At 41.3% G+C, this 25,690-nt stretch overlaps 1 protein-coding gene across 1 annotated transcript; it reads right to left on the bottom strand.

Annotated features, from left to right (window-relative positions):
* Nucleotides 1-797: 797 nt before the first annotated feature.
* On the bottom strand, nt 798-25,368 carry zgc:163022 (putative ferric-chelate reductase 1). Its single transcript, XM_051940431.1, has 15 exons — nt 25,120-25,368; nt 16,433-16,569; nt 12,987-13,042; nt 12,016-12,142; nt 10,653-10,850; nt 9,611-9,712; nt 9,312-9,456; nt 7,211-7,318; nt 6,308-6,420; nt 5,554-5,640; nt 3,809-3,900; nt 2,379-2,437; nt 2,155-2,298; nt 1,720-1,751; nt 798-1,629 (listed from the first exon to the last, which is right to left on the bottom strand). Exons 1-15 carry the CDS (start codon nt 25,307-25,309, stop codon nt 1,540-1,542), a joined length of 1,680 nt encoding a protein of 559 aa, XP_051796391.1. The 5' UTR covers nt 25,310-25,368; the 3' UTR covers nt 798-1,539.
* Between the last annotated feature and the right edge of the window lie 322 nt (nt 25,369-25,690).

Here is a 25,690-nt window from a genome sequence, read left to right as displayed (position 1 = left end):
CAAACTCACTGGTTCCTACTGTAGATTTTAGTCCCTGAAATGATAAGCTCTGTTACTATGGGAATAGATTTGTACATGAATGTCCTGTACTGTAAATAAACATCCGAAAACTGTTGAGCATTGTGGCTGTTATTTGAAAACCTCCGGAGCTCCACATGTAAGTAATACAATCAGTAAGTTAGAATAAAAAGTCCAGTTTTAGCGCCATTGACATTTTTGCTGTTTTCAGGCCTCAAATCAACATGGCCGCCTATAACAAACACCATGTGGTATTTTTTACAGAAAGATTCTTCTAAATATTATATATACAATTGAGTAAAATTGAAATTGAAAGTTATTTCTAAAGTTATTGTGGTAAACCTGTTGATATGCCATAAATCCACACTTGACTCACACACTACTTTATATTAAATAAGTCAGAAAGCCTTGGAGTCTGGCCAGTCTTTTCTTCAAGAGGAAATGACATCATGTGGAGCAGGTCATGTGACCTGGAATTAACACACTTCCTGGAGAGGTGTTTTTGGGGAACTTAGTTGAAAATGATATAATTTATTATTTTCCATATAAAATTTGATATATTGCCAAAACAATAAATACCTGTCATGATTATCTCAATAAAAAGAACACAAAACAATTTCTGAATCAGCTCATTTTATTATTGTTTAATACCAACCACCTTCTAATTAGAAGGTATTAGGACAGTTATTTAGTTTACATTTTAGTGATATTCAGTCATTTTTTTATTAATAAGTGATTGTTTCCATAATAAATAAATATGGAATTTGTAAAGACGTGATCATAATGAATATAAACAAAAATTTTTTTTAACAACAAAAGAAAATGATGAAAAACATTCATCCCTACTCATATCATTTATTAGCAAGAAGGAAATTTTCAAAAGTCATTTCAACATCTCTTCCTTGGCTCTGTCTGTTCTGCCCCTCTTCCGCCCGTCAGACACTGGACAATCTCTGGACATTCTGTGAGTCACCTTTCCCCGTAATTTAGTTTTATGTTAGTTTACCTCAGCCTTCGGGTCCGCCCTTGGTTTAGTTTATTTTCTCCTCCCCGTTGTTTTCCTCCTGCCTCCGTTAAGAGTTTTTCCGTTCATATATTCTTATTTTCATTAAATCATTATTAATTTCACCCACCTGTCTGTGCCTGCTGCTTGGGTTCTACACACCAGTTCGTGACAGTCACATATTGCCTTGCTGTCTGGATGAGTAAACTACAGACCAAAGCAGTAGCCTTTGCATAATACAAGTGACAGTCTTATGTACAGGTACATTATAATGACAATCTACAACTTTCTTCTTAATAAACACATCAGCGCATGGCTACTCGCATATAAACTGTGCAGCCGAAACTATCTCCGTCTACATTTAAAGTTAAATGTGGCTTCATAATGAATTGTATATTTTATTATTTGAGAAAGGACTCACAAACCAGACGAGCTCTAAAAATGCATCTACTAGTTTCGTAAATATGTTTATATATGTTATATATGTTGTAGGAATTCTCCTTTGACTCTTCTTTCGCTCATGACATCCCAATTCCAACCAGGAGAGCCACCAGAACAGAGAGGTTTCCAAAGAAGAACAGAGCCATCAGTAAAACAGCAACTGTAACCTGACGAAACAATTCAAAGTACAGTAGAAAACATCTGTATTATCGGTGTGTTTTGTGTTTGTTTCTTTCTTGTAGACTTTAAGGTCTTACCGTGTTGGATTCCAGTAGTGTGGTTGTAGCATCTGGAATCCAAAGCAAAGAGAATAGTTTATGCCATTAACCAGGAGAAATTTGCTAAATAGAAATGAACTTTGTGTATCTGAATTCAATTTAATTCATAAATTCAATTTTATTTATTTTATTAGTTAAACAGTTGATTATTGTATGAAGCCTAGAACTAAATACAAAGGCATACTTATTTCTGAATCTCTGCTGGGGGGTCTGTGTCATGTTTGCTCAGATTCAAACAGAGTCACGGCCAAACACAAATACATGTTGTTCCAAAACAGATGACTAAATCTGACAAAGTGCCCTGTCTGAATTATAATTGGTGCTCAGAAGAGAAATACATTTTTGTTTTTAGCACAATAATCTAGTAGCTATCAAGAGCCATTTAACAATTTTAAAAAAATAAAGCATATTTACCTTTACTCTTAACTTTCCATTTTAAGTGGGCCTCCAACAGGATGTAGAACAAGACTTCCCATCCAACTAAAGCACCCATCACCTTCATCAGCCATTGGTTGATAGTGCTGTCAATCAACTTCAGGCCTGTAAATATGGCTGCCACTACAAGCAGGCAGTATATCTGCATTAGAACATTTTTACATGAAAAAGTGTATGCAAGAATAATGTAGATGAGGACTTACCAGATAAAACTTTAGTTGCCAGTCCATTTAAGGCATGTGTCCAGTTGAAAAAAATTCTCCTGACAAACACAAGAGGGAAAATATGAAATTATATCGCTGCTGCAACAAGGCTGTCTGTGTGAGAGCAAACAGCTGTCAAGTGTGGCCTGAAACAACTTGTGTTACTAATAATTAATATTTGCTCTTCAACTTGGAGACAGTAACTCTGAGCCCAACTGGTGGGACACAAAAATGGAACAGAAAGTTAAACAAAATATTCAACAGCCACACTACCATTCAAAAGTTTGGGGTCACCCACATAATTCCATGTTTTCCATGTAAACTCCCACTTTTATCCATGTGCTAACATAACTGAACAAGGGTTTTCTACTCATCAATGAGCCTTTCAGCACCATTAGCTAACACAATGTAGCATTAGAACACAGGAGTGATGGTTGCTGGAAATGTTCCTCTGTACCCCTATGGAGATATTCCATTAAAAATCAGCTGTTTACAGCTACAATAGTCATTTACCACATTAACAGTGTCTACACTGGATTTATCATTCATTTAATCTTATTGTCATTGGGGAAAAAAGCTTTTCTTTCAAAAATAAGGACATTTCTAAGTGACCCCAAACTTTTGAACCATTCCATTTCCCACAGTTAGCCACAATTCTTTTATCTTTTGTTATTGGTTTCTGTCTGTCAGACCTCCTCTTACCTTTTGTTGTCTACCAGACCTCTTGATTCAGTTACCTTCTGTTCTTTGTTGTCTTACCTTCTGTTACTGATTAGCAACCATACTCAAATTAACCGCTGTTCACCCTTTTGTTTCCATACGGCCTCCCTCCCTACTCTCTGACCCTCCCTATAGAATGTGGACTCTCCAAATGTTCTGGATGGGCTTACCTTCTTAAGCTCTGTGTTGGTCAGTCCAACATATTCTGGAATACCAATAAACATCTCACTACAGCAAACTTTGAAGGACGAAGAGTGAAATTTTTTTCACAGGACCTAAGAGAAAATGTAGAGTTTTGCCTTGACTATTTTAGCATGTAAGTAGTGTGTGCATGTGATGATGTTTGTCTGGTGGGAGGGGCTTAACATAGAGAGGGTGGAGCTGAAGAAGGAGGGCTTTATTTTTCAATTTATTAGTTCTTTCTTTGCCTTTTCAAAATTTCTGCTTAGTGCAGCTTTAGTAATGTCACTGATGAGCTTAGTTCACACATAGATAAATCCTTGTTTAACACTGGATTTTCCATAAAACAGTTTTTTTTTTCTTTATGCTATTTAGTGGCATATTAATATGTGTTGATTTTGAAATAATTGTCTGTTAGGTACACCAAAAATTGCTGAACTCAAATAAAATGACAGTTCACTCTATAGGAGATTCTTTCTAGTGTTTTGATGTGTGTGAGAACCTGTTAAATCACACATATGTTGACCTACAGTGGATGCTGGGGTCCACAGCGCAGCAGAGCCAGTATGGGCTGGAGGACTGAGAGGATCAGAACAATGCAGCCCAGCACAGGATGAACGCCCTGAAAACCACAACCAGCATCACTGTCAGTCACCGGTCACACCGATAAACATTAAACACGTCTGAGGAGAGCATGCGAGAAACACAACAGACGGTATCTCTTTAAACTGCTCCTTTAAGCAAAATAATCGAATAAACTGAAGCCCACTATCACTCAAACTACCAGCCTTGTCTTTTCAGTTTGTTCTATTTGGCCCAAATGGATCAAGTTACTGTAAGGCAGTCTTATAAAAAGAAATTATACATGCTTCTTGTTATTTGCGAGCGTCCTTGTTCATTACATACTCAATGGTGAACTTATTTTTTGTAGTGAAATGAAGAGAAGAATGACAAACTGCATCTGCATATGGACCACATAAAGACAGATCCAGTGTGATTATGGGATGTCTATACTGTACTTATGTAGTTTTACTACAACAGTCACTTTAGATCACTGAACTCACTTTAAATCACTGTGCCTTTAATGTGTAAATACTGTATATTACATTTAGTATTTCTATAGATTCTAAAATTGGAAGTGTTTTGTTTATAATATTGTAATATAATAAGTTTATACCAATCTTAATGTAAGCTGTTGAACACTTAAAGTATCTATCCATCCATAGTGAAGAAAAGATACAGTGCTTGACAGCACATGAGTCCTCTACTCCTCAACATTTGTAAAAATGTTTAATCCAATATCCAACCATCCATTATCTGTACACCGCTTACTCCTCATTAGGGTTGGGGATCTTCTAGGTGCTAACCACTGATCCACTGTGCAGTCCCTTAATCCAATATAATAAACCTTGTTTTCAAGTTTCTATGGATAGCAGAAAGACAGAATTATGGGTTTTTGAAAATAATACACATTTAGTCACGTCAACATACCGTTCAAATCTAAGGTTCTGCAGAGATGTTTCAAGAATGTTCTATGACAATCTCCGATCTAGATGTGACTTCAGTGGGAAAAGAGCTGTCTGTACAAGACTGTATCACATTCATGAAATGGAAAGTTTGATATTGGTTTCCTTTAACCATGATTGTGAAAAAGTGGGTAACATTGTAATTATGATAGTGGAGACCCCTCTTCCTCATTCAAACAGCCATTTTACCCCAACTATGAGCTAACCAAACTTTTAGTGTCACTGGATGAAAAAGATGTACGCTACCGTTCAAAAGTTTGGGGTCACTTAGAAATGTTGTCGATTTTGGAAACAAAAAGCTGTTTTTTTCAATGGAGATCACATTAAATGAATGATAAATCCAGTGTAGACATAGTTAATGTGGTAAATGACTATTCTAGCTGTAAACAGCTGATTTTTAGTGGAATATCTCCATAGGGGTACAGAGGAACATTTCCAGCAACCATCACTCCTGTGTTCTAATGCTACATTGTGTTAGCTAATGGTGTTGTTTTCGATGTCTGGACCATACCTTCTGTTAATTTTGCACCATGTCTGATGAACAAAAGTGTGAGTTTTCATGGAAAACATGAAATTGTGTGGATGACCCCAAACTTTTGAACGGTACTGCACGATAAACAACCACTTGAGAGTGTGAAAAGTTTCTGTTTGTACATTCAGTTTCATAAATGGAAGACACCACAAGACCTCCAAAAATCACCACAAGAGGCTGTAAAAAGGATGAGTACTAGCAATGCTGGTGTACTGACCCCAGACCATGCCTTAACATACGAGAAAGAGAGGATGAAGGCAGTGATGGTGGCTGCTACTGTCACACCCATCAATACCACATGGACCTGGAGAAACACAAACAATACATAGTACTGTAGAGAACAAGCACATAGAACACGACGATGGAAGAGTGTTGACCAACTAAAAATCTGTCAAAACACAGTTGCAGTAGAAATCAGGAGGTATAGAACAAGCCACACCAGCCAGTCATCCTCAAATGATACCACAGACTATACACAACTCATACAATCTGCCTCTGAACAACAGAGAGAGGGGAAGCTTTAGACTTGATAAGGAGGTTATCAGTAGAAATCAGAGGTTATGTGGCAATTCAGAGTGTAAGAAGGAGCTTTGCTTGCTTTAAATGCAAACCTTCAAGACGAAACTTTACTAAAATGTGTGAAAAGAACACTGATGAATGTTGGGAACACATTAGTTGGTCAGATGATGGCCAAGAAAAATACATTTTGCACAGATGACGTCAAAGAGGAAGGTAGAGCAACACAACCCCTCCAGCAAAGAGAATGGCTCAGAATCTCTCCAGAAATATGTTTTGATTGAGTCTGTCATCAGAAATAAACATGGCCATATATAAAGTACTGAAAAGTCCATTTCTGCATCTCAGTAATGAAAGGAAGACTGACTTTTGTGTCAAAATGATCAAGTGTGGGATAAACTACACATTATACCAAAAATTACACCTGTTGCATTGTTTTATCCATTAAGTCTCACCACAAACCAAACATCTTTGCCGCACAGCTTCTGGTCGATGCCCACTCTCAGATATCGGGCTGCCATCATTCCCAGTGATCCTGTGCTCATCCAGGCGATCAGCATCAGAGCTCCTGAAACACAACATGATGTCTGATTGACCCAGAATCAGTCTCTTTCTTTTGTCCTAACATTTCACCTGGGTTGTAGTTTGCCTCTGGCACGGACACGGAAGTCCACTACATTCCTCACTGTACTTAGCAGAGCACACACACCTTAAACTCACACACTACAAAAAATAATACATTTTAGTTTTGTGAAACTGCAATAATATCTGTAAATAATATGCAAAGCTGTACAAAAACGTGAAGAAACTTGATGAGTATTCTTAAAACAGAACTGTTCTATAATACTGTACTCAGTTTAACGTAGTCGTGCTGGAGCTTGTATATACAAACAATATGTCTGGCAAAAATGATAAAAGATATAATAAAACTACTACTCAGAAAGTGATTATCTTGGAGTGAGAAGAGGAAATGGAGTGGAGAAGACCTGGTGGAGTTCTACCTGTGAAGTAACAGAGCCAGCTGTAAACTGACTACTACCCAGGTGTTTCTGCCAACTCCAAACCTATATCCAACCTTTTTTTTGTAAAACTCTTACAGAATCAGCAATTATGTGACCATCTGACATACAGTTCATCTGTTGGAACATAAATACAATAAATTTAACTGCATCGATCAGTTGAAATATTTTAGTTTGGTGGTATACCAGCTGATCACAGCATCACACATCGACTGTTCACAAGAGCTTTTATTGAATGGCTGTCAAAGTGTCAAACAAACTCTGCTGATATCTGGCTGTTATAACGGAATAAGGAAAGTGTTTAGTTTTACTGTTAAACTTCTCTGGGCAGAGTCTCACCATGTGCTTTGATAATGTGAGGCCTCCCAGCTTTCTGGACAAGCCCAGGTCTGGAAATATCCACCTTGTCAGTGCTGGTGAAAGTACCCGTATGGAACTGGATTCGTCCTGCAGCACAGACAGATTAAACAGATGATATTTGGAGGTCACATTGAAAGTGCACATGTCAAGAATCCACAATCTACTGCATCTTCCAATGCCTGCTAATTCACATGTAAAGCAGTCCTGGAGCAGTTCTACATACTCTTATTAACAGTAACAAAGCATTAAGCCACTTTTCAGACACAAGACTAAAGGAATTTGTATATATATGAAACTTAAACAGCTGTGTGAGGGACTGACAGACTAAAATGATGTTGGGATGTCAAAATTAAAAAAAAAAAAAAAAAAAAGCCAGTCTTCAGAAAACACAAGAGCTGGGCTGAAATGGTCAAACTGCAGCAGAGGTTCTTAAAATTAATGGATGCATTTAAACTATGCATGGCATTATTTTTGAAATCCTTTTTACATAGTTTTTCAGAAGTATTTAAAACTTTCGTCACACTGATCTGACTGCCTGACACTCCCTCCACTGAATCTCCACTATTTCTCAGATTTATGTGACAAAAGCGTCAGTGTGAAAAAACAACATCATTACAAGCAAATTATATTATTTCTTATGTGCAGATATTAACTCCCCACGTGTATTGTTTAAGTTCTTCAGCACAAATTCAACAACTATCAATTAAAACATGGTTCAGAGGTTGGTACTGTCGCCTCACAGCTGGGAAGTCCTGAGTTTGCCTCTTAGCCTGCGGTCTTTCTGTGTGGGGTTTGCATGTTCTCCCTGTACATGCGTGGGTTTTCTCCAGGTTCTCCAGTTCTCATGCTAAATTGTCTGTAGGTGTGAATGTGAGTGTGATTGTTTGTCTCTATGTGTAGTCCTGTAATAGACTGTTACCTGTCCAGGTGTCCCCTGCCTTCACTCTAAGGACCCCAGCCCCCCATGACCCTACAGAGGTATACAGATGATGGATGGATAGAAGACTGAGTTAATTCTGAAAGACACATGACACCCATGCTCTAGTAGCAGTACCTTTTTTTTGAGTTTGAAAGAAAACAAGGATGCGGTGGTGATGCAGCAGCCTGTGACAACAGCTTTTTAGTCCTGTCTTTTTCAGTGTAGTTTGTTTTCTCTTGATGCCAAACTTTTTTTTTCAATCGTTGGGATTTAAGTGTTTTTTTTTTATTCTACTTATTTTTGATTATCTTGGAGTGAGAAGAGGAAATGGAGTGGAGAAGACCTGGTGGAGTTCTACCTGTGGAGTAACAGAGCCAGCTGTAAACTGTTGTTTACTCCCAACAGGAACCTCTGATCTCACTGAGATATCCAAAACATGACATTCCAAAGGAATTACTACAGAAGAGACGTAGAGAGGTGAGCTGGAGTAAAAAGGAACAGGAGAAAGGGAGAGATAGTTTGGAAAGAGGCTTATAGATCAACTCTTCTGTCTGTTATTATTGGAAATGTTGGCTCTATGGGTGATAAGATGGAGGAGCTTCAGACACTCATCAGGAGCCAAAGACTCTAACAGGAAAGCAGTCTCATGTTTTACATGAAACATGGCTGAAAGACTGTATTACCGAGAACAGAGTCAGAGGCTTCTGGACTATACGAGTGTTAAGAGGAGAGGTGGAGGACTTGCTCTGCTTGTGACTGACAGATGGTGGAACCCTGCACTTGTTACCATCAAAGAACAGATCTGTAGCAGGACATTGACCTGTTAGCAGTTAGTCTGAGATCATGCTATCTGCCATGGGAGTTCACTGTGATCATCGCCATCGCTGTTTACATTCCTCCTACTGCACATGCTGACACTGGAGTGACCAGGTCCACCATCTCCTCCAACCCAAACTTCTACCTTCATCTTCTCGAGCTTGCCCCTCCCCTACCAGCTCTGGCACCTTCGTCAGCTCAGTCCCACCTCACCTCCTATGCTAACATGTTGTTGTTGCAAATTAATTTCCTATTAAGGATCAATAAAGTATATATTCTATTCTATTCTATTCTATTCTATTCTATTCTACTATGTTCATTCCTCCTCCACCCTGTTTTCATTACCGTTGTTGCTGGGTCCATAGGCAAACATGAGGTGGTAGGTTTTGTTGAAGCCAGAAGTCCTCTGAGTAGAAATAGTGTTCATGGAAGTGAAGGAACATCTGATCACATTGTCCTGCACTGATGCTTGTACATCAGTAACATTTCCCTGTTTTACAGTAAGAATTCATAATTAATGTCAAGCCAAACAAATGAATGCTCACTCCTAGCAGTAACAGAACAGTAAATATTTCACAGTTTGACAAGCTCATGTTCTGACCATGTCCTTCAGTAAATCATTGGCATGAGAAGAAGTTCAGTACCAGAGGCAGTGCTTGTGGGGCTGTACGTCCAGTTGAAAAGGCATGCTGCACCGACACCAGTCCATCACTGCTTATCCCACAAATATAAATGTCATCATCTCCCTGAGGAAAGACAAAAGGAAGCATGCAGGAGTAGTACGCTTTAAATTGTATGGGTTCCCCTATATGAGCCGGGTTCTGCTCAAGGTTTCTACCTACTCCACTGTTCCTTTCGGGCTGCTCTAGGGGTTTCAGGCCTTATGGGTTCTGTAAAGCATCTTGAAATAATCTGAATTGTGATTGGTGCTATATGAATAAAATTGAACTGAGTTCAAGAAACAAGACACATTGTTTCTGTTGTGTGTTTCCTTTAACTTCAATGCATTATATCAACAAGTTTCCTCCCACATAAAGAAGTAAAAATGTGCTTCGTAATTTCCAAAGAATTTGATTTTGAATTTGTTGTTTACTCCCAACAATAATTTGGGCCAATCTAGTTTTGGCTCAAATAAGATTTCTTTTGCCTGAAACAGGTACTACAAGAAGGAAGTCAAGACAATCACAAAGAGTGAATCACATTTAGAAAAAATCAAATCTGGCCAAATCTGAAATGCAGAGCAACTAACAAACAATACAGCTCTCTGCAATGTGAAAATCTTGGTCTTCAGTTGGTCGTTGATATGTCACTGGTGCCCCTTGGATTCTCAGAAAGTGAACAGATACATGAACTGGAATTAAGTGCATGAATTGTGGGACAGTATATCAGGATGTGTCGTCAGCAGCAAACTGTGAATAAACAACATGTCTGAACATCTATAGTAACTCTTTTAAGGTTGTGATTTATGGTTATGGCGTCATTCAGCAAAGTCTAATGCTGTCAAGGAAAATATTTCACTGTCGTTGGTGAATGAATTTGTGCTGATCATAAAATATGTAAGGAAGTAATTGCATTGCAGATATTTTTCACAGATGTGTACTATTAAAACAAAAATGCTTCTTTACTGCATTTGTTAAGAAACATGAAAAAATTGTTCTAGAATCAAGCATTTTGTCTTCACCTTACCATCATCTGATCATCAGAAAATCCAAAAGAGATGTAACCATTAGAAGATCCCGACATCTCATAGTGGACGGCTGCACCACTGGTAGACAGCATCGTAGCCGACAAGAAATAACAGCCAGCACTGATGGCAGGATCACAGTCTGAAGGCTGACTGAAGCACACCTTACTCACACCGCAGTCTGCACTGGAGATACTCAGCTACAAAAACACACAAGAAAAATTAAAGCTGGACAAACATGTCATAGGAGAACAACCCACCCACAGCACCCTGACTAACAGTACATTATGTTATGAATCCAAAGGTAGGCAAACCGAAGATTCCATGCACAAAACTCAAAACACCCAGAACTCTTCTTCAAACATGTAACTGTTCCTCAGCTTGGCTAAATGAGTGCAGGAGTACAGGACATGCTTCTGTATTTCATTTACATGTTAGCCCATGTTGCAGTACTGTGTTCACTGGAATCACACATGCACAGCAGGCAAACAAACCTTTAAAATGATCCATGTAAAAAAAGGTCTTTTAGATACATGCCAGTGTGTGCTACACCTCATTTCCTCAAAACTCTCCAAATGCAAAGCCAGTATGATCCATATCACCACATTAGCTACACTGACAGGGACACACCAAACTGCAATAAACTGGGATTAGTGGATTCTGAACCACCAACATGAGATGAGATGCAAAATGCCAGAAAGGGAATATTAGACTTTCATGAGTCTCAGTGCTGATGGATGCTGCTTCAAAACTGAAATCAAAGAGCAGTTTGGAGTCAGTTTGTTTTCTACTCTTTGAACATTTACAATTTGTGTTGTATTAGGCTGATGGATCTGTCAGGTCACTTTCTGGTTTGGTTGTTTAAAAGCCTGTTTGTAACCATCATTATCAGGGGTGAAAGTAAGCCGGAACGGTCCGGAACTGCGTACCGGCAAAAGATCTGGTGGCGGAACGCAGTTCTGGGAAAAGATCTGCTGGCGGTACGCCGCTCTTCCACCGGTATCTATGGGTACGCCGGTACGCCGCCCGGCCTGCCTGCTATCCATAGATATCGACCGGAGTTCAGTCAGCAGTACGTGAGTGCGCATGCATGTCTACTTCCGTAACACAGCGATTGTTATGGCCAGTAGCAGCCAATAGCAAATAGGTGCGCTTGATTTATTGCACTGGGGCGAGCAATAAATTACACGTGAAATTCTGAAAAACTTTCAACAGGATTTACAATGGTTAGCATCGACGGAATGGGGTGAAAGTAAGCCGGAACGGTCCGGAATTATTACTAATAGTTCTGGCAAGAATTTAAAACTACTTTCACCCCTGATCATTATTACTTACAGCAGGTGGTGCAGCTTCTTTCGTGGTTGCTGCTGGGGTAGTGTTAGAAGTGCTGGTAGTTGCAGGACTTAGAGATCCATTAGAGTCATTAGTTAAGGTCAGGGTAGGGCTTCTTACACCAACCCAGAAGGTATTGTAGTTCTGGACAAATGATGCACTGCAGAACATCCAAAAACAGTTTCAATGACCCAACATGGAAAGACATTGGATGCAAACTAAAGCATGGCAGTAAATAAACCTTACCGGAACTGAATAGCTTTCAGGTCTTCTGATGCTTCTGATCTCCATTTCACCTGAATGTAGGTCTTAGCAGATTCTGATGTGTGAGATATAGCTGAGTTCTGGAGACACACACAGACACACATACACACACACACACACACATACGAGTTCATGCTCTTCTCGAATGTCTGCCACTTTAATGTTCAATGAAATTGTACAATGAAAAAAATTTAATTAAAGATCCATTCGTCCATCCATCTATCCATTATCTAAACACCGTTTTATCCTCATCAGGGTCATGGGGGGCTGGAGTCTATCCCAGCTGACTTGGAGCGAAAGTAGGAGACACCTGGACAGGTCACCAGTCTGTCACAGGGCTAATTAAAGATCAAAAAAATGTAAAAATTGTCATTTCAAGTATTCCCTCTCTACCGGCTGAGGCACAGCAGCCCCCCTGAGCAGCCGTTGACGGTGTTTACACACTGAATAGCAGCTCAGAGAACCTGGACTTGGAATCTCTGGGTGAGGTCTTGGAAAGAGTTCTGCCTGTGGACTCGCTAGTTCTACTGGAAGACTTCAACACTCATGAGGGGCGATGATGGAGAAACCTGGAGCAATGTGATGGGGAGGAACAGCCTGTCTGATCTAAACCCTGGTGGTGTTCTATTATTGAACTTTTGTACTAATCCTGGATTGGCCATAAACACCATGATCAATCATAAGGTGACTCATAAGTGTACCTGGTATCAGATCACCTCAGGGCAAAGGTCGATGCTCACCTGTATGTCTCGGACACTCCGGTGAAGACTACAGCAGAGATGTCTGCTGAGTTGTTCTGAGGGTGGGGAAGGCTGCCAGACAGTCCTGGTTAATCCAGACATGAAGTGAGGGTGAAGTCTCTGTATGTGTGGTTTTCAGCTTACACTTCTAAGAATCTCTCAAGCCTCCCAGAGGAGACCAGTAACATTCAATCTGAGTGGGTGGTGTTCAAAGCCTCCACTGTAGAGGAAGGTGTTAGGAGCTGTGGCCAGAAGGTCACTGATGCCCATCATGACGGCAAACTCAGAACCCATGGGTGAACACTGAACTCTGTCAAACACTCACTAACTGTCTGGACCTGAATTCCCACTACTACCTATGCACTTTGTATTCATTTATGATGCACTACAACAATGACCAGTTTCGCTGCAAATTGCATTGAAGGAAAAGATCCATCTACTGCATTTTCTAGACACCACTAAATCCTCTGCAGGGTTGCGGGGGGGCTACAACCTGTCCCAGCTGACTTAAGGCTGGGTTATCCTTTCCACACGAACGTGACACACGGAAATGAGACGCTTGGAAATGTGCTGGAATGTGCGTGGCTTTATACTCATGGGTCTGCTCCCAAACTGCAGGGGCCAGTGTATCGCAAACACATGTCTACCACAGAACTAAACTGGAACAGAAGAAGTTTGCCATCCTTTACACCACATACAGCATGGCATCTTACTGAATCGCTGCATTTCAGCAGTTAGTTTTAATTTCACACCATGAACTGTTCATAACCTGGTTGTCATGGTGATTTCTGTGTGATGAATAAATGCCTATACTTCTAAATTTCTGCTGCTTAGAGCTCCTGTTCTTCCACCAGTTTTCCGCATCTCTGTCCGTGTTGTTTGGTGGTGCACAACATAGAAAACTGTGCAACTGAGAAGGGCCATGTGAGCTGCTGAAATGACGTAATGATGGACCTCGTGATTGCCAGTCTATCACACGGACAGTAAAGATAATCCAACCTATTCTATTTTATTTACACTGGAACACAGAATGCCCTTGACAATACCATTAGCTATACCTACATTATTCACATGGAGCTTGAGCTTATCCATGCTGACACTGCATGATACACTCTGAAAGGGCCACTTTTCAGAGTATAATTAACCCGGAATAAACTACACAGGAACAGAGAAAACATGCAAACTGCACACAGAAAAGCCAGCTTTAAGCTACCAAACCCAACAGAAGCATCCTCATTATCTGGCCAATCTGTTGAACCACTATGGAAAAAGTCAACAAATAAATAAAATGATAGGGAAAGAGTCAGTACCCAAACAACAGCAGTATGCAAACTAAGATTAATTTACCAAATATTACAGACACCTTTACAGTCAAAATAGTAGTAAATCTCTGCTCTGAAAGAATGCTAGAAATACCTGCCACCTCTTTATTCTCAAAATATACTTTTATGTTCGTCAAACGATGAGTACAAAATACATCACAGTGGTTTTCTACCAGAAACCCTTCTTTCTCTGTGAGTTTACCACAACTAGCATGGACATTATGAATTACTGAGGTGAAATTTTCAAGGAGAAAGTGTGTTGTGTTGTGTGATATAGTATATTTTAATGTAAAGAAAAGAAGAGGAAAACCCCTGTCTTAGTTACCGTGGAGTAATTGTCAGTGTCAAACATAAAGGTCAAATAGAGCAAAACATCACAAATGAATAAATCTTCCAGAGGTACACACGTGGACAAAATTGTTGGTACCCCTCAGTTAAAGAAGGAAAAACCCACAATTCTCACTGAAATCACTTGAAATTCACAAAAGTAACAATAAATAAAAATGTATTGAAAATTAAATAATCAAAATCAGCCATCACTTTTGAATTGTTGATTAACATAATTATTTAAAAAAACAAACTAATGAAATAGGGCTGGACAAAAATGATGGTACCCATAACTTAATATTTTGTTGCACAACCTTTTGAGGCAATCACTGCAATTAAACGATTTCTGTATTTGTCAATGAGCGTTCTGCAGCTGTCAACAGGTATTTTGGCCCACTCCTCATGAGCAAACAGCTCCAGTTGTCTCAGGTTTGATGGGTGTCTTCTCCAAATGGCATGTTTCAGCTCCTTCCACATATGTTCAATGGGATTCAGATCTGGGCTCATAGAAGGCCACTTTAGAATAGTCCAACGCTTTTCTCTCAGCCGTTCTTGGGTGTTTTTGGCCGTGTGTTTTGGATCGTTGTCCTGTTGGAAGACCCATGACCTGCGACTGAGACCAAGCTTTCTGACACTAGGCAGCACATTTCTCTCCAGAATGCCTTGATAGTCTTCAGATTTCATTGTACCTTGCACACTTTCAAGACACCCTGTGCCAGATGCAGCAAAGCAGCCCCAAAACATTACTGAGCCTCCTCCATGTTTCACCGTAGGGACAGTGTTCTTTTCTTCGTATGCTTGGTTTTTGAGTCTATGAACATAGAGTTGATGTGCCTTACCAAAAAGCTCCAGTTTGGTCTCATCTGTCCAAAGGACATTCTCCCAGAAGCTTTGTGGCTTGTCAACATGCATTTTTGCAAATTCCAGTCTGGCTTTTTTACGAGTTTTTTTCAGCAGTGGTGTCCTCCTTGGTCGTCTCCCATGAAGTCCACTTTGGCTCAAACAACGACGAATGGTGCGATCTGACACTGATGTACCTTGGCCTTGGAGTTCACCTTTAATTTCTTTGGAGGTTGCTCTGGGCTCTTTGGATACAATTCCAACGATCCGTCTCTTCAATTTGTCATCAGTTTTCCTCTTGCGGCCACGTCCAGGGAGGTTGGCTACTGTCCCGTGGGTCTTGAACTTCTGAATAATATGAGCCACTGTTGTCACAGGAACTTCAAGCTGTTTAGAGATGGTCTTATAGCCTTTACTTTTAAGATGTTTGTCTATAATTTTTTTTCGGATGTCCTGGGACAATTCTCTCCTTCGCTTTCTGTTGTCCATGTTCAGTGTGGTACACACCTTTTCACCAAACAGCAGGGTGACTACTTGTCTCCCTTTAAATAGGCAGACTGACTGATTATGAGTTTGGAAACACCTGTGATGTCAATTAAATGACACACCTGAGTTAATCATGTCACTCTGGTCAAATAGTTTTCAATCTTTTATAGAGGTACCATCATTTTTGTCCAGGCCTGTTTCATTAGTTTGTTTTTTTAAATAATTATGTTAATCAACAATTCAAAAGTAATGGCTGTTTTTGATTATTTAATTTTCAATAAATTTTTATTTATTGTTACTTTTGTGAGTTTCAAGTGATTTCAGTGAGAATTGTGGGTTTTTCCTTCTTTAACTGAGGGGTACCAACAATTTTGTCCACGTGTGTAAGTGAGAGGTGGTGGGATGTTGTGTTGTCTGCCACAGGCCTGCACATTGCCAACACCACAAACCGCTGTATGACAGGAAACTCACAGGTGTTTGGCCACAGGTGAGAAGCTGAACGGGCCCGGCTGCCACGGCATAGGAACCCACAGGGGACCGCCCGCCCACTTCTCTGGCCTGTAACAGGAAACCAGTGAATGGAGTGGAGGCTGGGGCCTGGAGCTGGACTGGGAGGACAAACAATGACAACAACAAAAAAACATTCCAGTTAATAAATCCCTTCTGATGGTTGATTCAGATGTTAGGATACTTCATTTGCACTAAAACAAATAGTGTTTCATTTCTGTGCACTTTATAAACCTTTAGATTAGGGCAGCTTCAAATGATTTTCATAGTAAATAAATGATTGAACTATGTACTTAAATATTTTATTATTTGATTTATAAATGTCAAAGAATGCAGGAAAGTGTCTATTATAAGTTTTCATACCTCAAATATGGCATTAAATTGTCTCGTTTGGCATTACTAATTGAGAAGAAGCCAAAGATTTAAAATGTTTAAAAAGTCTGAACCTTTTCAATCTTTGCATCTCCTATCAAAGAGGATGCAACCAGACTGTGCATTACTGGATGTAAAAACTAACCAGTAATGATGTGAATGTGATCAACTGTCAGTTCCTGTACTGTTTAAGCCAGAGGTCGGCAACCCGTGGCTCCGGAGCCGCATGCAGCACTTTCAGCCCTCTGTTTTGGCTCCCTGTAGCTTTGGAAAATAAATTGTTCTGCCTTTCAGGCGCGTTTCAATGCATTTTAATATAGAGAGTTTTATTGTGAAATTACCGCTCTTATTTTGACGTGTCACTCCACCGGATGTGCTGCTGGGATTTTCCCCCTGCAGAGAGGCAACACGGAGCTTCCGATTCCCACACGTTTCATGCCTTTTTTTGTTTTACTCCTGGAGAAGCAACGCCTGTAGTTTCACATCGTTTTGTACTCAAGAATGGCAAGTCTGTATATTAAAGCTCCACTCCAAGAAAGACACGTCTTTGAGTCAAAAGTAATCATGATCGGGTAATACACGTTACTCACAAGAACACGGCTCGATTTCACGTCCAGGCAATAGGTCAGAGAGTCAGAGGAGTCTTGGAAAATAGGGCATCAACTTACCAGAGAAAAGTTATTAGCTTAAGATAAATCGATAAATCGATTTTACAAGTCAAATAGACATTCGCAAAATATGGATTTCCAGCTAACATTACGTAACATATGAGGTCCAGGAGCAAAAATGACATTAACCAAGTAAGATAAATATTAGTGGAAGGACACAATTAAAAAATATGAATCTATCTAATTAGAGGCTTTGTAATTAATTAATCACGACTGATTAACAAGGGCATAGAGGTTTAAAAAAAAGTGATATATGCAGTGTTGTCTTCATTTTAAATGCCAAAAGGATTTTGCGGCTCCCGGTGTTTTTCTGTGGGAAACGGGTCAAATTGGCTCTTTGAGTGTTAAAGGTTGCTGACCCCTGGTTTAAGCAATCGTCACAGTAAACAAATATTTACAGTTGTTTCTTTAACCATGTTGATGAAATGTAAACTAATAAATAAAGATAAAAGAAAAACACAATAAAAGCTCTTAATTCCGTGTAGCGTAGATTATGCAGTCATCTGAGCCGCGTCCACCCCATGGTCACCACAAACAAAACTTCATTGTCTTGGGGGAGAGGCTAAAATGTTTGAAACTTACATCTCCTATTACTCCTATTACTTGCTCATTAGAGACAGCAACTATAGGACATTGTTATGATAAAGGTTGAATTTCATTACTGCATGATTTGTTCATATCTGGATCTGATGAATCTTCAAACTATACAGTCATAGAAAAAATGATTAAACCACTTTTATTTTCTCAAATTTCTTGTTCATTTTAATGCCTGGTACCACTAAAGGTATATTTGTTTAGACAAATATAATGATAATGACTCATAAGAGTTTAATTTCAGAGCTGATATCAGACATTTGTGGTGTGGTGTTTTAACACAGGGCTTGTAGTCTGTAGTGCTGTAGCATAGTGTAGTGTAGTCTGCTTGTATTTCTCGCTTCCAGCTGCAGGCGTCACCTAACCCCTTTCAGGGTGGAAAGAAGGGTCGAGTGCATAAGCCCCTTCCTGGTGACTTTACGGATCTACCAGTCAAGACTCCAACAGCGCCTCCTCGTGGCACACCATGGCAACTGGGTACCCTGCGGCCCCAGGCTAAACTGTGGGGGATCTCGGACCAATCTGGAGCCCCAGAGGTACAGTGTGCAGGCCCATTGGTGTGTGGATACGTCCTGGCACTTACCAATCCAGATCCCAACTATGGGTAAAAAGTGGTATAGTGGGACTTAAACCCACTTGCTGACCCGGCAGCAGGAGTCAGCAGTTGTATGGTTGTGGCAGCCACATCATAATGTTCCCCTGGCACCCTACAGCACTTTGACAAGCGAAGGAACTCACAAGAGTCACCGGTTGACAAATACCAGATCCAGTTAGGAGATCACTGCGGGGCAACCTTCCTTTACCCTGGCTGTCATGCAACTTGCATTCCGCCAGAACTAGGTACTGGCTAGGTCCAGAGATGAGTCTTTGTCATGGGCAAGCATTTACTCATTACCTTGTTGCCCTGGCGTTCAACGTCATCTTGTACATGGACAGCTCTTCACAAATTCAGCGACTGGCAAATCGGGAGTCTTTAACCAAAAAGACTGTCGTTGCTCGACAGGGTTCGCATGCAAAGCAGGCGCGACCAGGTCATCATCCCGCTACTGCTACATTAATTCTAGCAACCTGGAATGTTAGATCTATGGGCATTAATTTGGACCTCACAAACCCAAAGCCTCGTAAATCCGCCATTATCAACACAGAACTCGGCCGTCTCGGCGTCGACATCGCAGCTCTCAGCGAGACTTGGCTTAATGAAGATGGTCAGATCCGGGAATCTGATTACACCATATTCTGGACTGGCTATCCAGATGGAGAGAGGCTAATGCACGGTTCGGAACAGATTACTGGACTGTATCACACAGCCTATCCCCATATCTCCCCCCCTGTCCACCCTCCGTATGGGCTCTGAAGCAGGCTGCACCACGTTTCTGTGTGGCTATGCTCCCCCGTTATGCTCTACTGCGGACGCCAAGGATGATTTCTATAATCTTCTGGAGGACACCTTACGTAATACTCCAAACGTAGACAACGTTGTTATTCTTGGCAATTTTAACGCAAGAATCGGGTCTGACAACGAAGCGTGGCAAAATGTGATCAGCTCCCACGGCATGGGGAATCTAAATGAAAATGGACAGCGCCTCCTGGGGTTCTGTGCCAGAAATAATCTCTGTATTCTATCTTCTTTCTTCTCCGGTAAACCTCGCTCCAAGGTTACATGGAAGCACCCTCGCTCTGGACGTTGGCATCAACTTGACCATATCATCACCAGAAGGAGGCAATTGAGTGACGTCATGAACTGCCGCAGTATGCATTCAGCAGATTGCGATACAGATCATGCCCTTGTTCGCTGTAAAATCAAGCTGCAGTCAAAGAAATTCCACACAGCTCAGCCCAAACCAACAGCTCGGGTCGACATTTCCCGTGCCTCTGACACAACCTGTGTCTCTACCTATCAGCAGCTTTTGGTGGATAAATTCAACTCTAATCCACCAGCAACAGACCCTCAGCAAGCCTGGTCTAACATCAAGTCCACAGTCACCGAGTCAGCTCTAAGCTCCTTCGGCAAAAGGCAGCGTACTCAACCCGACTGGTTTCTTGACTCTGCTCACATCCTTGCTCCAGCCATTGAAGCCAAGCGCACAGCCAAGATCCTTGTCGCTCAGCACTGCACCAGATCGTCAGTTGTAAAACTCAGGCGTGCCAAGAGTGACGTTCAACGTCTAACCCGCACTGCCTTACAGATGTACTGGCTAAACCTTAGCATCTGTATTGAGAAATGTGCTGCAACTGGCAATATAAGAGGTGTGCATAGTGGCATTAAAGAAGCCTTGGGACCAAACGCCAAGAAAACTGCACCGCTGCTCGCTGTAGACGGGTCTCTGATCAATGATCTACCATCACAACTGGACTGCTGGGTGGAACATTACAGTTCACTCTATGCCAACCCGGTCGATGTCAACATCAGTGCTATCAACGAGACCTTACCACAGCTCTCTGTCATGGATGAGCTTGACAATCCAATAACTTTGAAAGAAGTCCAGTTGGCTATCAAAGCTCTCAAGAACAACAAGGCCCCTGGAGCCGACGGCATCACACCAGAACTACTAAAATATGGTGGAGGAGCCCTGGAATCTGAACGCCTGTCCCTCTTTCTACTATGCTGGGAAAAACAGCTCCTTCCTCAAGATCTGAAAGATGCCAACTTCATCAATTTGTATAAAAATAAAAGAGATCGCCGAAACTGCAACAACTATAGAGGCATCTCACTGTTGAGCATTGTTGGGAAGACGTTGGCACGGGCTATCCTACCTAGACTCTAACTAGTAGCCCACCGTGTCTTTCCTGAGAGTCAGTGTGGTTTCAGATCTGGCCGCTGCACATCAGACATGGTATTCTGTATTCGCCAACTCCAGGAGAAATGCATTGAGCAACAAAAGCCACTCTACATGGTGTTTATTGACCTAACAAAAGCCTTCGACTATGTCAGCCGACAGGGACTGTTCACCATTCTTCAACGCATTGGTTGCCCTCAGACTCTACTCGCTATCATTATGGCTTTTCATGACGATATGCGAGCCACAATCCAGTTTGAAAACACCAGATCAAAGGAGTTCAACATTCGCTGCGGAGTCAAACAAGGATGCATCCTAGCCCCCACTCTGTTTGGCATCTTCTTCTCTGTCCTGATTAGACGTGCCTTCCAAGTACCCTCCGGTGTATTGCTCCACACACGCAGAGATGGGAAGCTTTTCAACTTGTCACACCTCAGAGCCAAAACCAAGATCTCCAAGGTGTTGTTACGCAAATTCCTGTACGCAGATGATGCGGCCTTTGTCTCGCACTCCCAAGATGAAATCCAGAGTATGTGTGACTCCTTTTCTGCAGCCTGCAAAGAGTTTGGTATGATAATCAGTCTCGGCAAGACAGTAGTGCTCGGTCAAAACACCCTGTCAGCTCCTCATATCCACATAGATGAGACCCTCCTCTCAGTAGTAGAAAATTTCTGTTATCTGGGTTCCACCATCTCCAACAAATTCTGTTTGGACATTGAGCTGAACACCCGAATTGGAAAAGCCGCAACTACTTTTGGTCGACTCAGTTCTCGTGTATGGAACAACAACAGCTTGTCCGTAAAAGTCAAAGTCAAGGTATACGAAGCCTGTGTCCTCAGCGTTCTTCTTTATGGTAGTGAAACTTGGACTACCTACCGCAAGCAAGAACACCGCCTGAATGCCTTCCATTTCAGATGCCTCCGTTCCATCCTTGGCATATCATGGAAGGACCGGGTACCAAACACAGTTGTACTTACGATGACTGGCAGTCTGGACATGTACACCATCATCCGTGTCCGTCGACTACGCTGGGAAGGTCATGTACACCGCATGGATAAAGACCGTCTTCCCAACCAGATCATGTATGGGGAACTGGCACATGCTCCTCGCCCACAAGGAAGACCAAAGCTGCGATACAGGGATGTTCTCAAACGTGACCTTGTTGCCTTTAACATCCCAACACACTCCTGGGAAGCTGCTGCCTCAGACCGAGATTCCTGGAGGCAAATCATCAAACATGGGACCCACATAGCATCAAACTGCTACATATCCTTTTGCGAAGAGCGCCGTGCGAAGAAGTCGTTGACTCCATCGTCGTTTCTTCTCTGTCTGTTTTAGTCTCATGATCCACACAGGACTTAGTACTGATTCATAACCATTGTTGCTGATGACTGCAGCCATGCGTCTCTTCATGCTCTCCATCAGCTTCTGACATTGTTCTGCTGTCACAGCAGCCCATTCCTGTTGCACTAATTCTAAATAATTTGCTTTGTGTGGGGTTTGTGGTTCTCCATTTTTTATTTGATTATTTTCCACAGGTTTTCAGTTGGATTTAGATCTGGCGATTGAGCAGCCAAGGCATGGATCCAATGTTCTGGTTCTCCATCCAGGCTTGTCTTGTTGGAAAATCCAGTCATTGGAGGCAGGAAAGAGTTTTCTAGCTGATGGAAGAAGACTCTTTTCAACAGTAGCTCCAAACTCCAAACCACCCAAACTGAAACTACCCCAGATGGTCACTGATGCACCCCCATGTTTTACTGTAGGGACAGACAGTCTGGTTTGTAGCTTCTCCAGGCTTCCTCCTAACCAGTAAGTTGGCTGAAGTGGACATCAACTGAAAACTGAAGAGAACCTTAGCCCAATCATCAACAGTCCAATCCTTGTGATCCCAGCAAAGAGTCACGGGGCTTTCCTCTGCCTCTACTTGATGAAGGGCTTCTTCCTGCTCTGTGGGACTTCAGACCAGCTTCAACAAGTCGCTTTCCAACTGTCCTTGTCAAACAAGTCCCATTTCTCCACAGTGTTCACTCATTTTTTAGGTCCCTGGAGGTCTGAGGATGATTCCTGACAGGAACGAATGAGTGACGGTCATCTGGTGGTAGAAAGACGTTTCCTGACCAGCTAGCAGTTTGAACCATGTTGGTCTTGTTTTTTCTTGGTGTAATGAATGGCTGTCTTGGAGATCTTCAGTTTTTCCACTACCTGTCTCTCACTCATGACAATTTCCAGCAGTGTCAAGATGGCTGCCTTGTGGCTTCACATAATTCTTTATTTTTAGGCGTTATGTGAGAGCTGACACCTTCTGAGTTGTGCTACAGCTTGAATGTCAGCAGGAAACCACTCTAGACCTTTACATGAGCAGTGCTGCTGATGACATGAAATGTCCTCTTATAGACCCTGGAATACAATGAAGCTGAAGCATGTCAGATAGGACATAAAGTATGATGGAATCAGCTGAATTTTTTATCATGTTCATTGTATTCTTCTGGTAATGTGCTTTAGCTGTACCAGACATGAAAATCAATCAATCAATCAATCAATCAATCAATCAATCAATCAATCAATCAATCAATCAATCAATCAATCAATCAATCAATCAGTCAATCAATCCTTTATTGTCATTGCACACTTTCATATACAATGAAATTTCATTTGAGCTGCCCTGCCATCTCAGGCTGCTGCACCTTTAGGAGCACGCCTGTCTTGAGGAAAAGGAAAAAAAGACTTTTGGAATTGGGGTAGGGATAACAGAGGGTAAAATGAAAAAAAGGTTCGCTATACCAAATGAAACCTCCAAGGTTGGGAAATTCAATTTGAGAAGGAACCTGAAAAACACAAACCCGCAACAAGCAAAGCATGACATTAGACAAGGTCAGATGGGATAAGGGTGGGGGGTAATTGGACAGGGAGCTCAGCACAGTAGTCGGTCTCCTATGCAGCTGCAGCGCCATCGGTGGCGCGCTTCGCATGGGATTCCTGCCCACTGTGCATCACTAGTGGGAAGCTTGTGGAGGTGGCTTGTAGGGGTGGATGGGCATGTGTGTGTGAATGTGAGCTCAGTCCTCAGTTCATGAGTCCAAGAAGAATAAGAAACTGAATAAAACAAGAGCGGTGTAGAAATGTTTGAGTTGAGATCATGGATAGAAGATATAGGTGATGAAATATCACTTCCAGACTGCAAGGGGCATGTATGAAAGCTCAGAAACAAACAACAAACAGCAATCTGAAACTTATTCAGTATAAATGGTTGATGTATACATACAGTCACATTGCACTTGTTTAATAATAACATCCTTGATATATGTTTAAGTGCAAGGAAGCGAGAGGAACGAAGTATCACCACATATAGGAATGTGTGAAAGTGAAACCCTTCTGGCAAGATATTATTAATATGATTGATGAAGTATTAGCTAAGAAGTTACCACTGGACCCCATTTTTTTCCTTCTGGGTGTATATCCAACTATCCCACACTTCCAGAGAAAGGAATCTAGACTTGTAGATATGTGTATATTACAAGCTAAACGCATCAGTTCTCTTAATTGGTAAAATGTTGATGGACCAAGAGTTGGAAAGTGGATTAAAAAGACGGCATCAAACATGACAATGGAAAAGATAACAGACATCATTAGATGGAAACAGTATGTCTTTGATGACACCTGGAGACTTTCTACACGTGTTTTAAGACAGGATGCCAATGTTGGTAATGTGCTTCAGCAGGGGGAAGTCCTGAGGGAGTAGAACGTCCATGTGGGGGGGAGATAATGTCCTGAGAAACACCATAGAAACTCCTCAGTGTTATAACTGAGGAGTGTAATTAAAGTGAAAGTGTTCATAGATATGTACATACTCTCTATCATACCTCAGGTGTTTTTTGTTTGGTTGGTTGGTTGCTTTACTTTCATCTTATTTTTATTGTTTTAACACATTTTTCTTAAACTTCAGTAGGGAGGAAATGTTTGCATTGTTGCATGAAATAATATTTTGCTGCTTGATTTGCTGTAATTTCCAAACAAAAAATCTAATAAACACACATATTAAAAAGAAACTTACAAACATTCTGCACAGAGAGATACAAGAGTGAAGAAGAGTTTAGTTATTGGAGCTACAGGGCCACAGGACTGAGAAAGAATTTGTCCTTGGTGGATTAAGTTGTGAAAGCTTTCAAGATTCTTATGTCTAACAACTGTACACGACTGTATAGAGCCTCATTGTGTGGGTTTAAATCAGTTCGTAGCTTACCTGTGACCTCCTCTCCAGGTCTGTAGCTGCTGTGTTCTGTGGTGACAGTGAACGGCGACAGTCCTGTTTGTGGGCTCAACCCGCTGTGGCGAGGCTTCATGTCTTCACAGCTGTCTAGGACCACACCTGAGCTGTAGCACTGAACAGCTGGAGGAACAAACACCAGCAACAGCAACAAAACAAGATCCATTGGAACCAAATGATCGGTTAGTTTCCACTCGACTCCTAAACAGAACTGGTGAGAAACAGCTGCTGCTTTTCAGCCACGGTGAGCTCAGGTGGTTGGAAACAATGAGAAGGGAGGAGGAATGCATGTAGCAAAGGGAGGGGGCTACAGGTGTACAGGTGAACACCCGCTCTGTGTAGGAGAGGGGAGGGGTCACTGCTGTTGCTAGGATACAGTCCTCCAGCTTCTTCAAACAGCAAAGTTTTGTCTGAGAATGGCAATGTCAATAGAAACTCAAGCTGCTTTGAAATTCATTCAAACTCCACAATAAAGCCAACAAGAAAGAACATACAAAACAACAGAAGACACTAAGAAGACAAAAAGAAAAATAAATCACAACACACA

The sequence above is a fragment of the Acanthochromis polyacanthus genome, chromosome 20, assembly GCF_021347895.1.
Source record: "Acanthochromis polyacanthus isolate Apoly-LR-REF ecotype Palm Island chromosome 20, KAUST_Apoly_ChrSc, whole genome shotgun sequence".
Taxonomy (NCBI): domain Eukaryota; kingdom Metazoa; phylum Chordata; class Actinopteri; family Pomacentridae; genus Acanthochromis; species Acanthochromis polyacanthus.
This window is presented reverse-complemented; position numbering and strand designations above follow the sequence as displayed.